The sequence below is a fragment of the Scyliorhinus canicula genome, chromosome 1, assembly GCF_902713615.1.
Source record: "Scyliorhinus canicula chromosome 1, sScyCan1.1, whole genome shotgun sequence".
Lineage (NCBI taxonomy): Eukaryota > Metazoa > Chordata > Chondrichthyes > Carcharhiniformes > Scyliorhinidae > Scyliorhinus > Scyliorhinus canicula.
Window position 1 is genome coordinate 21,375,731 of NC_052146.1, and position 16,676 is coordinate 21,392,406.

General features: G+C 41.6%; 1 protein-coding gene across 2 annotated transcripts in view; it reads left to right on the forward strand.

Moving 5' to 3' along the window:
- The window catches only part of LOC119977629 (protein phosphatase Slingshot homolog 1-like), a 119,820-nt gene that overhangs the window by 91,524 nt on the left and 11,620 nt on the right, over nt 1-16,676 (forward strand). Inside the window, exons 10-14 of one of the 2 annotated variants that reach the window (XM_038818815.1) lie at nt 1,611-1,739; nt 3,778-3,824; nt 4,825-4,971; nt 7,917-8,117; nt 12,510-13,218. In XM_038818815.1, coding sequence (XP_038674743.1) covers nt 1,611-1,739; nt 3,778-3,824; nt 4,825-4,971; nt 7,917-8,117; nt 12,510-13,218 — 1,233 coding nt within the window. The remainder of the gene's footprint in view (nt 1-1,610; nt 1,740-3,777; nt 3,825-4,824; nt 4,972-7,916; nt 8,118-12,509; nt 13,219-16,676) is intronic. The other variant, XM_038818888.1, reaches the window with a different exon arrangement.

The following is a 16,676-nucleotide window of genomic DNA, read 5'->3' on the forward strand; positions in this document are numbered from 1 at the left end:
AGTCTTTCTTTTGAGGATGGACAGGCTGGTCTTATCGTTTGTGTGGGCAGAGAAGGTGGTCAGGATAAGGAAGGCGGTGCTCCATAGGCGACAGCAGTCGGGGGGGGGGGGGGGGGGGGGTTGGCTCTTCCAAACTTATTACACTATTATGGGGCGGCGAATGCGGCAAGGGTGCAGGGCTGGAGTGAGGAGACAGGCTTTATGGGTGCAGATGGAGGCAGGTTCTTGTCAGGGGTTGAGGTTGTAGTCGCTGGCAATGGCGCCGCTACCGTTCACCCTGGGGAACGATTTGAAAATGAAATGAAATGAAAATCGCTTATTGTCACAAGTAGGCTTCAATGAAGTTACTGTGAAAAGCCCCTAGTCGCCACATTCCGGCGCCAATCCGGGGAGGCTGGTACGGGAATCGAACCGTGCTGCTAACCTGCTTGGTTTGCTTTAAAAGCTAGCGATTTAGCTGAGTGAGCTAAACCAGCCCCAGATTTGGGGAGTCCTGTGGTGGTAGCCACCCTGAAGATTTGGGGAAAATTCTGACAGCACTTCAAATTGAGGACAGAGTCGAGGGTGATACTGATGAGTGGGAATCATGGGTTTGAGCCAGGGTGGATGGATGCGAGGTTCCGAGAATGGGAGGAGAAAGGGGTGAAGGAGATTAAGGATCTGTTTTTGGGCGGTTCGCAAACTTGGAGGAATTGGGGGTGAAGTATGGGATCCAGCGTGAGGAGGGGGTTCACGTATATGCGGAATTTCGCATGAAAGGTTTTTCCGAGCTTCCCAATGGCAATATCGTCCTCATTACTGGAGGAGTTGCTGTCGGTGGGGGTGGAGGGGGGGGCGGCTGGAGAGTGGGGAGGTTCAGCGATCTACAGCAGGATTATGGAGGAGGACAAGGGAGTCCATGGAAAGGATTAAGGCCTAGTGGGAGGAAGAGTTGTAGGAAGGACTAAGACGCGAAGTGCTGCGCAGGGTTAACGCCTCCGTGCACAAAGCTGGGCTTGATTCAATGAAAAATTATGTACAAGACGCACTGAACGAAGGCGAGGAAGAGCTGGCTGTTTGAGGGGGTGGAGGACAGCTGCGAGAGGTGTGGGAAGGGTTTAGCCAGCCATGTCCATATGTTCTGGTCCTGCCTGAAGTTGGAGAAATTTTGAGGGTCGTTTTTCTGCACCATGTCTGAGGGCAGAGTGGATTTGGAGCTGGGTCCTTTGGAGGCCATATTTGGGGTGTCAGACCTGCCGGTGCTGCAGACGGGTGCAGAGGCAGATATTTTAGCCTTCGCCTCATCGATTGCTCAAAGGTGGGTTCTGTGCCTCTGGCTGGGGATCTAGTGGAGTTCCTGTATTTGGAGAAGGTGAAATTTGCTCTGCGAACGGTCGAAGAGGGGTTCCATCAGTGATGGGGTTTGATTGTCTTACATTTTGGGGATCTGGTTGCCATCAAGGGGGGCATAGTTTTGATTTTCTACTTTAACTAGTCTTTGGAGTCATATCCCAATGAGAGCCCGTGTCCTTGAGGTCGGAGAGAGAAAAAGAGCCAACAAAACTTACTAGATAGTGTATAAATAAGTATTGCATTTTGCCTGCAATCAAAGATTTTTTTTTTGTTCACAGATTCGAAATGAGTTAGAACAGCAGATGAACTACAATCTGAAAGAGTACAAAGGATTTATTGATAATGAAATGCTGATCATTTTAGGACAAATGGATAAAGCTTCCCTAATATTTGACCATCTTTATCTGGTAATTTTTTTTCTTTCTATTCAAGATTTATTTAATTACAGGGAATGTTATGATTTTTTTTCTCACACTATTGTATTAAACAAAATGGAAACAGTTGTTTTAGAGGAATATGTTTTCTGCTTCCGGAAAAGAACAGCTGATTCTGTCGGGTCTTCATCCCATTTCTCGCCTACCCTCTCCAGTTTAAATATTTTCAGTGTTCCAATCTATGGCATGCATGCTGCAATCCTGCCATTTCCAAAATATACATTCATGTCCTATAAATTATTGGAAACCCTTGCTTATTTCCACCCTCAATTCAAATACACTTATCTAGTGGCAGGTAGTGCATTGAATTGTTGGGGTCCGTTCTGCACTGTAGATTCTATGATTCTTCCTCTGGGTTCGGGGAAACCAAATTGTCAAAAGTACATGACTTGCAAGCTACACACACAACCCATGTGTGGCTTCATATGGCATTTTTCTCTTTTCACACTGGGGCCAGGTTTACAGTGCATTTTGCAAGCTATGGTGGGGTCCATGAGGAGTGTCACCTTTCTTGGTTCTCCAAAAATGTATCCCGGCTCCCAACAATGTTGAAAGGCCCCTAAACCTCACCCTCACAACTTCCAATCTTTCTTATAATTAATCGCATCAAAAACATAAATGGGCAAACATTTAATTGTTACTTGTGAAATCTGGAATTCAAAATAACTCAAAATAATTCAAAATAATCAGTTTATTTTTAGCAAACTCCGGAGCACAGCGGCAGTGAATCCAGCTTTAAAATGTTCACAGCCTAATGGCACACAGTCACTCATGAATCAGTGGTAAAGATATTGTGTAACTGAGCTGGAAGGACTTATTCCATGTCTGCACTGACCTAGCTATTACCACTCACAGCTACAGTTGTTCAGTTCTCTGGTAGATTTCTAGTAACGCTGGCTTCTGAATTCAGTAGTGCACGAGTTCCAAAAGAGAGTGAGACATCCCTACTTCATGCAATTTTTCCTCTGCTGAAGTCTTTCTTGCAATCTCCCTGCAGTAGCTAGTAGCCTGTTGTACTTTACCCATTGTGTACTTCCTAGGGGTTTTGGGTGGATCTCTCTCTGGCAGTTTTTATTTCAATATCCAGCACTTTGTATCTTTCTTCGTACTCCCTGAGGGTGACTTGTTTTTTTTTTCACTCCACCTTGGGAAGGTGGCCTTGTGTTTTTAAATGCTTTATCTGTCTCATTTCAAATTACAAAATTTCCAGGGCAGAAACCATTACCCCACCGTCTGTCCCATTTCCCCCTCCCTCATCATGAAAATGAAATTAAATGAAAATCACTTATTTTCACAAGTAGGCTTCAAATGAAGTTACTGTGAAAAGCCCCTAGACGCCTGTGCGGGGAGGCTGGTATGGGAATTGGACCCACGCTACTGGCCTGCCTTGCTCTGCTTTAAAAGCCAGCTATTTTGTGCTAAACGAGCCCCATACCAATACCATACCAATATAGATCATAACCTTTATAATGTTCAAGTGATATTTTTCATGTGCAAATTTCCAGGGCAGGACAAAATTTAGGGGCAGCACAATAGCACACTTGTTAGCACAGTTGCTTCACAGCTCCAGGGTCCCAGATTCCATTCCCGGCTTGTCTGTGCGGAATCTGCACGTTCTCCCGTATCTGCGTGGGATTCCTCTGGGTGCTCCGGTTTCCTCCCACAGTCCAAAGATGTGCAGGTTAGGTAGATTGGCCATACTAAATTGCCCTTACTGTCCAAAAAAAGGTCGGCTGGGGTTGCAGGGATAGGGTGGAGGTGTGGGCTTGGGTAGGGTGCTCTTTCCAAGGGTAGGTGCAGACCCAATGGCCCAAATGGCCCCTTCCTGCACTGTAAATTCTATGATTCAGTCAGTTGAAAGTTTAAATCATATTTTCAAAAATAAAAGGATATAACCTCGTGACAAATGTAACTAACTGGCGTGATGAAATTTGCAATATTTAAATGTCGTTTTCCAATCTGAAAAATAATTCTTTATACAAGAAAATGATTACAATCATTGCCATTTTAGGGATCAGAGTGGAACGCTTCAAACTTGGAAGAGCTTCAAAGCACAGGGTAAGGTCAAAATAATTGCTCCATGCAACATGTTTTTGATATTTAATTTCTCTCATTGCTACTGTTAGCTCAAAATTATCCTTTTGTTGACTGACATTATGGAGCAAAAGGGAATCCGGGGCACACAAACTCCCTACATATCAACATATTATGAATTTTTTTATGGCATGCGAGTGTCGCTGGCAAGATCAGCATTTTTTGCCCATTCCTAATTGCCCGTGAACTGCATGGTTTGCTAGACCATTTCAGAGGGCATTGCTGTGTATCTAGAGTCATATGTAGGCCAGGTAAGGACAGCAGATTTCCTTCCCTAAAGTTCATTATGGCAATCAGTGCTAGTCTCAGTAGTGGTGACCATGAAACTATCTTTCAATTCCAAAATATTTTATTCAATTTAAATTCCACCAGGTGCCGTAGTGAGATTTGAATCCCTATCCCCAAGAGTATTAGCCTCAGCCTCTGGACTACTAGTCTAATGTCGTAACCATTACCCCCACCGTCTGCCCATTTCCCCCCTCTCCCATCATACCAATATAGGAGGTCATAACCTTTATATCGCTCATGTGATATTCTTCATGTGCAAGACCTTAAACCGAGTTGCATAGATGGTTTACCTGTGAAACGTGATGGGGCCGCCCACGTTTACGTTTTATATATTATTTATGCTCTCACTCTTTGTGGGGATTCTAGATTTTATTTCTTCTCTCTCTGTCTAACATTGAGATAAGCTAACTTTGTCTATGTGGTGCAGGAGGTCGCAGCTTTCTGGGTACTTCACCGGGTGAGATCTTTACCCAGCATCAGAGAAACTGAACATTGTCAGGACAAGGAACCAGTATCTCCAAACCAGTATCGCTAAACATATTGCAGCCTTGTTTGTCATCATGGGCTGTGCTTACAAAAGTACATGCATTCTCGTGGATAGTCCTTCATTAATACTGCTTTTTTAAAAAATGATTGTCAAGAAATTTCTCAACCCAATTTTTCTGGTCTCTTACAGTGTTGGTTACATCTTAAATATAACCAGAGAAATAGATAACTTCTTTCCAGGATTGTTCTGCTATCACAATGTACGGGTGTTTGATGAGGATGCTACAGACCTACTGGCATATTGGAATGACACATATAACTTCATAACAAAAGCCAAGTAGGTAGAGGAACATTCTGCTTTGTAAACTAGTTTTCCATGTTGGCAAAATGATCATTTAATTACATTAGCTGAGCCTCCATGATCAATTATTTGGTGAATCTAAGAATTGGCGTGTGCACTAAAGCAAATTTGGAACCTATCTGTACTCTAGTGTAATGAATACTATAGTGCAATAAATATACATTCCCCTAAGTAATTGAAGATCTGAGAAAAATGGTCTAACCATGACTAACAAGAGAAATTGGATTAAAGAAGGGGGCAGATAATGTTGCCCAAAGTTTAGTGAACCTGAAGATTGGAGAGATTATAGAATTCAGCAAAGGATGACCTAGAAATTGATGGAGAGAAAATATGAGAGTAATCTAGCAAGAGAAATAAAAACAGATTGTGAGTGCTACTACAAGTATGTAAGTAAGATCAGCAAAAGTAAATGTGGGTTATTTTACAAACAAGAGACAGGAGAATTTATAATGGGGAATAAGGGAAGGACAGATGTTCAGCAAACATTTTATGGTAGAAGAGACAAAACATTCTGTTATGTGGTGAGGGACCAAAGGTCTAGTGAGAATGGTGAGCTAAGGAAATTGGTATTAGTAAAAAATATAGTACTGGAGAAATTAATGGGGTGAAAAGCCAACAAATCCTTTGGACCTGATGGCCTCCATCCCAGGGTCTTAATAAAGGTGACTACAGAGATGGTGGATCTTCAAGAATTCTCTAGATTTTAGATTGGTTCCACAGATTGGAAGGGGACAAGCATAACCCTGTTATTCTAGAGAGGAAGACAGAAAACAGGAACTGGAGGCCAGTTAAGCTGACATCAGTAGTAGTGAAAATGCTTGAATTTATTATGAGGGGTGTGGTAACAGGGCATTAAGAAAATCAAAATGTAATTAAGCAGAGTCAACACAGATTTATAAAGGGGAATAAAATAGTGTTAACAAATCTGTTAAGAGATTTTTGAGGGTAAAACCAACAGGGAGACCAGAGGGAAGCCGTAGATGTCATGTATTTTGAATTTTAAAAATCAATTCAAGGCGCCACAAGAGGTTATTGAACTAAATTAGACTTTTGGGATAATAACAGGGAAATATAGTAGCATTGATTTAGAATTGATAAAAAGGGAGGTGGTAATAAATGGTCATTTTTGGGTTGGCAGAATGTGGTAGATGGAATATCACGTGAATAATTGTGACGTTATTGACTTTAGAAGGAAAATAGAAAAGAAGAATATTTTTTAAATCATTAGAGACTAGAAATTGTTGGTATTCGGAGGGACCCAGATGTCCTTTATACAAATCGCAGAAAGTCAACATGCGAGAACAACAAGTAGTTTGAAGAAAATATTGGCCAGTATCTTCCGCAAAGTGGCAGTCATCATTGGACTGCTGATATGCTTGAACTTTTCCACTTCCTTGCTGGGTCTTCTGAGCCCAGCTTTTCCAGAAATGGGAGGGCAGTGTTCCTCTGAAAATTCCATCGCAATGCTGTGGCGTCAGGAGGAAGACCAGATACAAAACCTTTTTATGGCACTAGCTGCCATATGGCAAGTTTAAAGGTCAAATGTGAACTCTGGTGAAAGGTCAGCATATCAGGACTTCCGCAGATTCCCTACATGCATCTTGGAGCATATTTTCGGTCTCCGATGATCTGGAGCCTGGAAGATCTAGGCCATTATGTTAATAATAATAATAGTTTGTCTTTGTCACTAAAGAATTGGAGCATAAGAATAAAGAAGCCAGGGCAGCACGGTGGCCTAGTGGTTAGCACAACCGCCTCACGGCGCTGAGGTCCCAGGTTCGATCCCGGCTCTGGGTCACTGTCCGTGTGGAGTTTGCACATTCTCCCCGTGTCTGCGTGGGTTTCACCCCCACAACCCAAAAATGTGCAGAGTAGGTGGATTGGCCACGCTAAATTGCCCCTTAATTGAAAAAAATAATTGGCTAATCTAAATTTATAAAAAAAAAGAAGAAAAAAAAAAAGAATAAAGAAGCCAATTATGTAGAACCTTAGTGAGATCACATTAGGAATGAGAAATTAGCTCATTGAAACCTGTAAAATTCTGAAGGGGTTTGACAAGGTAGATGCTAGGTTTATATTTGCCCTCGCTAGGGAGTCCAGAACAGGATCCCTCAGGCTCAAAATAAGGATTGGCCATTTGGAGAGATGAAAATAGTTTCGCACAAAGGAATGTCAATCTTAGGACTTATCTACCCCAGAGAGCACGGGAGCGCAGTGGTTAGCACAGTTGCTTCACAGTTCCAGGGTCCCAGGTTCGATTCCCAGCTTGGGTCTGTGCGAAGTCTGCTTTTTCTCCCCAAGTCTGCGTGGGTTTCCTACGGGTGCTCTAGTTTCCTCTCTCAGCCCAAAGATGTGCAACTATATCTCATATAATTGAAGTCTAACTGTCCAGGTAGAGGCAATCTAATAGAGAATACTGTGGCCCCATTTTCTTTGCCTTAGTAATATCTGAATGCATGTGTACTTCAATAATGTGTTTTAAATATGAAAACCCAGCTCGCTCTTGCCTTATAAGTTCAGGAAAAAAATTAAAAGGTTTCTTTTCTTGGAGGCTTTGACTCTGGTTGTGTACCTCCTGAAATAATTGGAGATCATTAGAAAGCATGTCTAAAGTACCCTTAGAAGACCTTTTCTAGCTTTATGTACTTTTATATTTTAACTTTAACTAATTTGGTGCTAGCATGTTGTGTTAATATCCAAATGATTTAAACAAAATGATATGAAGATTTTGAACTATTGTTAGAACCAGGCTCCAGTGCCCCATTGATGATCTGGAAAGGACATGATTCTTATGTAATGCTATTTAATGCTTCATTTTCTGTTTGACACTTTCAGTACATTGGCTCCCATTCTCCGCTTTCTCTAGCTTGTCATACAAGGTATTCATGCAACTGTTTTAGCTTTCTAATCTTTTTGCACAGGAAAAATCACTCCAAGTGTCTGGTACATTGCAAAATGGGTGTTAGCCGGTCTGTGTCAACAGTCATCGCATATGCAATGAAAGAATATAGGTGGCCACTCGAGAGAGCCTACAAATATGTGAAGGAGAAACGGAATGTTGCACAGCCAAATGCTGGGTTCATGAGGCAGTTGGCAGAATATGAAGGCATTTTAGATGCTAGGTAATTAATTACTTCTGAAGCAAACCTAATCTGGATATTATCATTAGTACGCTGTCACATGACATTTCTGTAAGGTATCAAGTCCGAAGGTGCTTCACTTCATACAGGAGTGCGGGGAGATCTGAACTAAAGTCTTTTGCCCTGATTTTGTCGGACACAACAATTGAAATGAAAGATAAACGAGGAGGGCCATTGAGCATTCTTTGCAAAAAATTGCAAGGCTGTGAAAATAAATTTAATTAGGGAGAAGTATTATGATTGCCAGGATTAATTTTGCATAACTAAATTCCAGGCATTGAAAGTCATTGCACAGCTTGTTCTAGATTACTTGGAAGGCTGGTTAATTTGTGTAACGACAATGGTTTTTATGTACCTGCAGTAAACAAGAGAATGCTAATAAGAGATCACTGGCCTAAAAGAAAGAGCATGGAATTTAAATTATTTTCCTTTGCTCAGATGTCCAGTGAAACCTTTGCTCAGGTCTCCATGCAGTACCTCAAGGAATTTCTATATAGTAAAGACATGATTTCACCACTTTTGTTGTTGATGTTGTAATTATATTTATTGAAATAGTAATAATATCAATGGCGGTAGCAGAATTTAATACTGTCAGCATGCCGTTACATGTTAGCTAAAGTTACTGCTGAGATTTAATCAAATGATGTGGGTTGACTCAACTTTTGATTTATTTTTTCCTCATTCTGTGTAAAGTCACCATAGTCCCAGATGACCAAAGGCTGTTTTCCCCTTTCAGGGGGAGAGCTGACTGGTGGTGATTTAACCTGAGGATCACCACACCTCAGGCAAGGGGCAAGGTTGAGAAGGCGGGGCCTTCATGAATAACCTCATCGAACCCACACCTTGCTCTACATCACAAACCCATTTATCCAGCCAACAGAGCTGGACCGGCTCCCTTCTGTGTAAGAATCCTACGATGTTCCAGTTTTGATAGAGGCCCCAATAGGTTGGGAATTTTGACTTGATTCACAGTATTTTTCCATCTCAATATAGTAAAGTTTTATCTTCTCTCATCCTTCTTGCTAATTTGCTCAGTAGCCGTTACAACATTATAAAAGGAGACAGCCCTTGTCTCAAAACAACAATTTTTAAAGTTGTTTCTAATTGAGGGGCGGGATCTCCACTGATATTCTGAAGACAAGGCCATTGTTAACGTATCTAAATCCGGGTGGCATGTGGAGCAGTGGTTAGAACTGGGACTATGGCGCTGAGGACCTGGGTTTGAATCCTGGCCCTGGGTCACTGTCCGTGTAGAGTTTGCATGTTCTTCCCATGTCTACGTGGGTCTCACCCCCACAACCCAAAGATGCGCTAGTTAGGTGGATTGGCTGCGCTAAATTGCCCCTTAATTGGAAATAATTGGGTACTCTAAATTTATAAATAATACATTTTTTAAAAACATGTCTAAATTCCTTTGCAAACTCAGACTACCTATTGCCACCTCTGTAGCATCACCCAATTCCACTCCATCCATAGAAGAATCTATCGAATCCCCACAGTGTAGCAGGCGGCAGTTCAGCCATCAGGTCTGTACTGAGCATCTGAAAGAGCACTCAACTTAGGGCTACTCCCCAATCCTATCCCTACAGCCCTCCCCCCATTGATCATGGCCAATCCACCTAACCTGCTCATCTTTGAACAGTGGGAGGAAACCGGATCACTCAGAAGAACCAATGTTGTCACTGGAACAATGTGCAAACGCCACACAGTTACCCAAGGCCAGAATCGAACCAGTGTCCCTGCCGCTGTGAGGCAGCAGTGCCAACTACTGTGCCACCGTGCCGCCTTATCCAATAATGTTTAGTTAACCCACATTTATCCAATTGTGACATGATTTCAACTATGTGTGAAAATCCCTATTGGCTTCAGTATTGTCCAGCCAGACTCCTTGGATGGGATTCTCCGTTGCCCGACAGCGATATCCTAATCGGCGATCGGGCGGAGAATCCCTGTTTACGAACGAATCAGGGACGGCGCCTGTTTTCAGATTCTTCCCCCCCCTCCAAAAATGGTGTCATCGAGGAGTACGCTGCATGCCATTGAGACGGCCTCAGGACGCCTTTGAAGGCCCTCCCCGATGCTCTGCCCGCGATGGGCCAAGTTCCCAGCGGCGCGGGGGACGTGTGCTCTGTTTTCGGGAACCCGGCGTGGCGGCTGCAGACTCTGAACAGCGCCGCCAGAGTCGGGGGGGAGCCGTGCCTCTGGCTGGGAGGGGCTTCAGCGAGTGCTGGTGGGGGGTGGCATGGGGAACATAGCCTCAAAATCGGAGAATCCAGTCCATGCGCTTTATCAACATTCGGCGTTTTAAAAAAAGACAAAATTAAAAAGGATTTCGAGTTAGCTCAAATTTAATTGTCTCAGTCAATAAAATCAAAGCTTGTATGAGTGAATTTTTTGTGGCGTTTCACATAGGGAATCAAACCAGATGAAATATAAGGGAGGGAGATCATTGGTCCAAAGTGCATGGGTGTAATTTACTTCTTTTATATTTCTACTGTCAACTCTTGTATCAATATTTAAAATAGAAAATGCCGATTTGCAGTGCGATAGTGCACCCTCATGTCAGTGGTGGCACTGCAGTTGCTACTCCATGAATTCAAGCTGTCAACACTGAAAAGTCAGCAGCTACTTAAGCTATATAAAAACAGAAAATATTGGAACTACTCAGCAGGTCAGGCAGGCAGTTCGCGTCCCTACAGTGCAGATAGTGGCCATTCGGCCCATTGAGTCTGCATCGGCCCTCTGAAAGAGTATCCTACCTAGGCCCGCACTATCCCCACAACCCGACCTAACCTGCACATCTTCAGACAATAAGGGGCAATTTAGCATGGCCAATCCATCTAACCTGCACTTCTTTGGACTGTGGGCGGAAACCCTTGCAGAAACTGGGAGAACCTGCAAACTTCACACTGTCACCAAAGATCTGAATTGAACCAGGGTCCCTAGTGCTGTGAGGTAGCAGTGCTAACTATTGTGCCACCCTAGGCCATTGTTAACATGTCTAATTCCCTTGGTAAACTCACTAAGACTACCTATTTCCTCATCAATAACATCACCCAATTCCACCTCTCCATAGAAGAATCCATAATCCCTACAGTACAGAAGGAGGTGGTTCAGCCCACTGAGTCTGCCCCGAACTATAAAAGAGCATTCTACCTAGGGCCATACCCCACCATCCTATCCCTGTAGCCTCGCGCATTGATCATGGCCAATCCACCTGTGCATCTTTGGGCTGTGGGAGGAAACCGGAGCACCTGTAGGAAACGCATGCACTCTGAGAATGGGTTATGATGAAACGTTAACTCAAGTTCCCTCTCCACAGACATGGCCAGTGGGTGTTTGTTTTTATTTAAGAATTCCAGCATCTACTGTATTTTACCTTTGTTCTGAAACTAAATTTGCAATGTTTTGAACAAGGCAGCAAATTATGGTCACCTACATAAAGTTAGTGGTACTTTTTTTTCAATTTAAAGTTCCCAATTAAGGGGCAATTTAACGTGGTCAATCTACTTACCCTGCGCATCTTTTTGGGTTGTGGGGGTGAGACCCACGCGAACATGGGGGGGGGGGGGGATGTGCAAGCCCAACATGGACAGTGACCTGAGATAGGGATTAAACCCGGGTCCTTGACATTGAGGTAGTGGTACTAATCACTGCACTGCCGTGCTGCCCCTAAGTTAGTGGTACTTAACCTGAAGATTTTTGAATGTTTTGACAGTTCCATAAGTAAACATGATGCATGAAATCCCTTTTTGAGAGGCAAAACACTTGCTAATACAGAAGTTTAACTCCCTTGGACTGTTAGTATAACATTGTTTTGTTTCCTTGCTGAACAAGAATTGTTATTGAGTTATCATGGGTAAGTGTTAAGAAAGAGTAACATCTGGCTAATTGTTTGTGACAGCAGTGTGAAGCATTCATTGGTAAATAAAACAGCCTAGTGTTAGATGAGAAAGATGTTAGCTTTTTCTTCGTGTTAGCATCCTTGCCTCAGAGAGACGGTTCAAGTCTTTCTCCAGGGATTTGCATGCTGTACTGCAATAGTGAGTTACCATCTTATTAACGAGATGGGTGCAAAAGATCCCGTGGCACTATTGAAAGAGGAGAAGGCCTGTTTTCTGGCCAATATTTATTCTTCAACCAACATCACTAATACCGATTATTTGGTTACTATCTGTGATGTTTGAGGGACCTGGCCGCATGCAAATTTGCTACCACGTTTCCGACATTACAAAAGCTGTTAGGGACAACCTGAAGTTGTGAATGGTGTGAAATAAGTGCAAGATTTTTCTTTCCCTTTTATTAGATCATTAAGCAATATTTTACTAGTATTGACCCTGTGGATAATATCCTCTTTCTTTAATTTTAAAACAGTAAACATCGACATAATGTCTTATGGCGATGCAACTCTGAAAGTGACCTGCAAGAGACTGTGAGGGATCCAATGTTCCAGAGCAGTAGAGCATCTATCCAACAGTACTTGAACAGGTGTAAAGCAGGAATTCGGCACTCATCTGAGGAGCAGCAATACAGCAGTATTGAAACATCTCCAAATGCAGGAGTAGCCAACGAGGTTAAAAGTGAGCCAACTAATTCCAATTACTATTTCAGGTGTCTGTCAGACCCCATTACAGACAGTGCCTTCGCCAAACAGCAGACAAAGCTGGAACAACTTTCAGTGCATGTTGACCATGTGGAAAGGGCTACAATTCCGATGGATAATGCAGATTTCAAGCCCACAGAAGATGGTGTCTGTGACACCGGGGTATTTGACTCACCTCAGCTTAAAGATATTTGCGTCAGTGAAAACAGAGTGCCAAGCCAACAGGGAAATAATTGCCTATTGTTCACAGCAGTGGAGGAGTTAGAAGAGGAAAATGAGGACATGCTGGATTTTGATATGTACGATCAAGATGATCACATCATGGTGAATGGATCTAATGCAGAAAACGATTTAGAAGCAGTTGCAAACTTCACGAGCATACTGGAACCAGATTCAACGTCACATTTTGAAAGTCAGCTCGATAAGGACAATGTGAATAATAACAATAACAGAACAGGAAATTATTTGAAAGAGGATGAAGTAAGTACAAATAATAAAAGAATTATGACCATTTTAATATACTCCAATCTCTCATTCACTTCAATACAACCTTTCTATTTGCTGGTTAACACACACTATAACAATTGAGTAACTGATGTAAACCTATATATCTTTTTTTTAAAAAAGATACCTGTGATACCGTCACGGTTCAACTTGTCTTTGCAACAATTTGATACCAGATTCACTAAAATATAAATCTTAATGTAGTTATGTATCATCTTTTGCATCAGAGCAGTTTATTTCCTATTCGCCCGTAAGGCTAATCTAATCTGTAAAAGCACTCAAATACTCATCTTGATATACTAACATTAGTAGGGTTATGTAGTTTACCTGATTTTATTTCACTTTTAACTCATTGCATGGCCATGGTAAGGCCAGACACTACAATATTGACTATTTATTTAATCCAGTGAAATTTAACTGGTGTTAATAGAAAATATTATTTGAAAAGGGCATTCTGTAAATTTTGTAAGACTGAAGAAAGGATACTTCATTCCAGGAGTGATTTCCCGTACAATTAAGGATGTGGTATATGAAACAAACTTTATTGCCAACGGTATTAATAACTTTAACCTAATAAATACAAATAGCTTTCAATTACCAGTTAAACAATGCTTATCAGTAAAATTATGCAATAACCTTTAACTGCTATCTTGATTGCCACTCAAACAACACCCATCTCAAACCAAAATCCACTTTTAAATACAGTTAGCAGACTCGGGAAAATGTTCTGTAAAGATACATCTTTGATAAATCACTTGAGAAAGCGATAACCTTCAGGAACCAGCTGCAGATTCTTGCCTGTCTCAATTTACTGTTTAAACTTCCTAGCCCATTCACAGTCAAATCTTTAACTCACTGTCTTGAGATCAGCTGCTTCTGGTCTGTCACCAGTCAAATTTTAACTGAACTATTTGGAAATAAACTACTAGTCTGTCCACAGACAGATCTTTAACTGAACTGTATTGTGAACAGCTGCTTGTCTTCTGTTCCCATCCCAATTTAAAACTAAACTCCTTAACATCTGATTGCTTGAGCCTCTGGCTCCTTCCATTAACTAACTCATCTCACTAAGCTGAACACAGTGTCTATTTATCAACTCCCCAAGGAAACCCTCTTAATATAAACAAAGGTCCATTAGCCCAAATATTTAACGATGCTATAATTGCCTGGCTGCCTTGCAAAACAGGATTTTTAAAAACATGACTGCAGCAGTCATACACACACTAACCCAGGCCATTAACCCTTACTGCACCAAATACATATAATGAAATATATTGAATTGAATTGGATTTGTTTATTGCCATGTGTACCGAGGTACAGTGAAAAGTATTTTTCTGCGAGCAGCTCAAAGATCATTCAGTACATGAAAAGAAAAGGAAATAAAAGAAATACATAATAGGGCAACACAATGTAACTACATAAGCACTGGCATTGGATAAGACAGACAGGGGTGTAGTGCTAATGAGGTCAGTCCATAAGAGGGTCCTTTAGGTGTCTGGTAATAGCAGGGAAGAAGCTGTTTTTGAGTATGTTCATGTGTGTTCTCAGACTTCTGTAACTCCTGCCCAATGTAAGAAGTTGGAAGAGTGAGTAAGCTGGGTGGGAGGGGCACATTCTTCCCCTGTCTGCATGGGTTTCCTCTGGGTGCCCGGTTTCCTTCCACAGTCCAAAGATATGCAGGTTATGTGGGTTGGCCATGCTAAATTGCCCCTTAGGTTGGGTTATAGGTGGGGGATTGGGCTTAGGTAGGACGGTCTTTCAATGGGTCGGTGCAGGCTCCATCAGTCAAATAGCCTCCTTCTGCATGGATTCTACAGATTATAAAGGATGACTTAAGGACTATAGTCAGGCTGCATCTTGGCTCTGAAAAATTGATATGGGCAGTGATACAAAATGACAAGCGGCAGGAAATGCAGGTGTGAGTAGTTTATAGCCACTGTAACAGCAGCTATATTTTTGGACATCGTATTAATCAAAAAATAAGAGAAGCTTGTAACAACGGCAATGATATTATGAGGACTTTAATCTTTATGTAAAATGGACAAATCAAACCAGTAAACATAATTGGTGGAGGTAAAGTTCCTGGAATGCAGGTGAGACTATTCCCTAGAACAATGTATCATTGAACCATCAAGGGGCTAAATTAGCTCTCTACTTGCGCAATGAGACAGGCTTAATTAGTAATCTTATGGAAGGGGATCCTCAGGGGAAGAGTCATCAGAATATGATAGCATTTCACATTGAGTTCCAGAGTGACGTTCAAAGGTCTGAAGCCGCAGAATTAAACTTAAGCAAATTTCACCAATTACATAGGTATGAGGGGAGAGGTAGTTATGGTAAATTGGATTAGAAGGTATAACAGTGGATAAGTATGGCAAGCATTTAAAGAAATATTTCATGATTCTCAACAAATATGCATTCCATTGAGAAATAAAAACTGTGGGAAAAGTGATCCATCCTTGACTATACAGAGAGGATAAGGATAGCACTCGATTCAAAGATGAGCCTTCTAATTCCAAGAAGTGTAGTAAGCCTAAGGATTGGGAGAGTTTTAGAAACTAGAAAAGATGACCAAAAAAATGATTGAGTAAAAAATAGAATATGGGAGATATATTAAATGTTTTGGTGTCTGCCTTCAGTGCAGAAGGTACAACCAAAAACAGAATCCCCCGACAAGTAAGTCCCGAAAGACGTGCTGTTAGGTGAATTGGATGTTCTGAATTCTCCCTCTGTGTACCCGAACAGGCGCCGGAATGTGGCGACTAGGGGATTTTCACAGTAACTTCATTGCAGTGTTAATGTAAGCCTACTTGTGGCACTAATAAAAATTATTATTATAAATAGTGGGGAACCAAGGGTCTAATGAGAGTGAGGTAGTTAGTAAATATAGTTAGTATATTAGTTAAGAAAAAGTACTGGCAAAGTTAATGGGACTGAAAGCTAACAAATCACCTGGATCTGATTGCGTACAAGCCCTAAATCCTAGCATCTAAAATGATTGACTACACTGTTTGTGATCTTCAAAAATTGTCCAGATTCTCAAATGGTCTCTCGGGAAAGAAGTAAATGTAACAAATCTTCAAGAAAGGAAGGATAGCAAAAATGGGGAACTGCAAGCCAAGTCAAGTTTGCCTAACATCAGTTATCAGAAAAATGCTGGAATCTATTATTAAGGAAGTGGTAACAGAGCACTTAGAAAATCTTAATCTATTGAGGCCGAGTCATGTTTTTATGAAAGGGAAATAATACTTGACAGATTCTCTTTTTGAGGGTGTAACGAATAGAGTGGATAAAGAGGAACCAGTTGATGTTGTAATGTGCTATATAAAAGATTGTTTCACAAGATGTGCTCATGGGGCTGAAGGCAATATATTACCAGGGATAAAGAATGGTTTAAAGGGCAAAAAATACTAGGAATAAATTGGATCATTTTC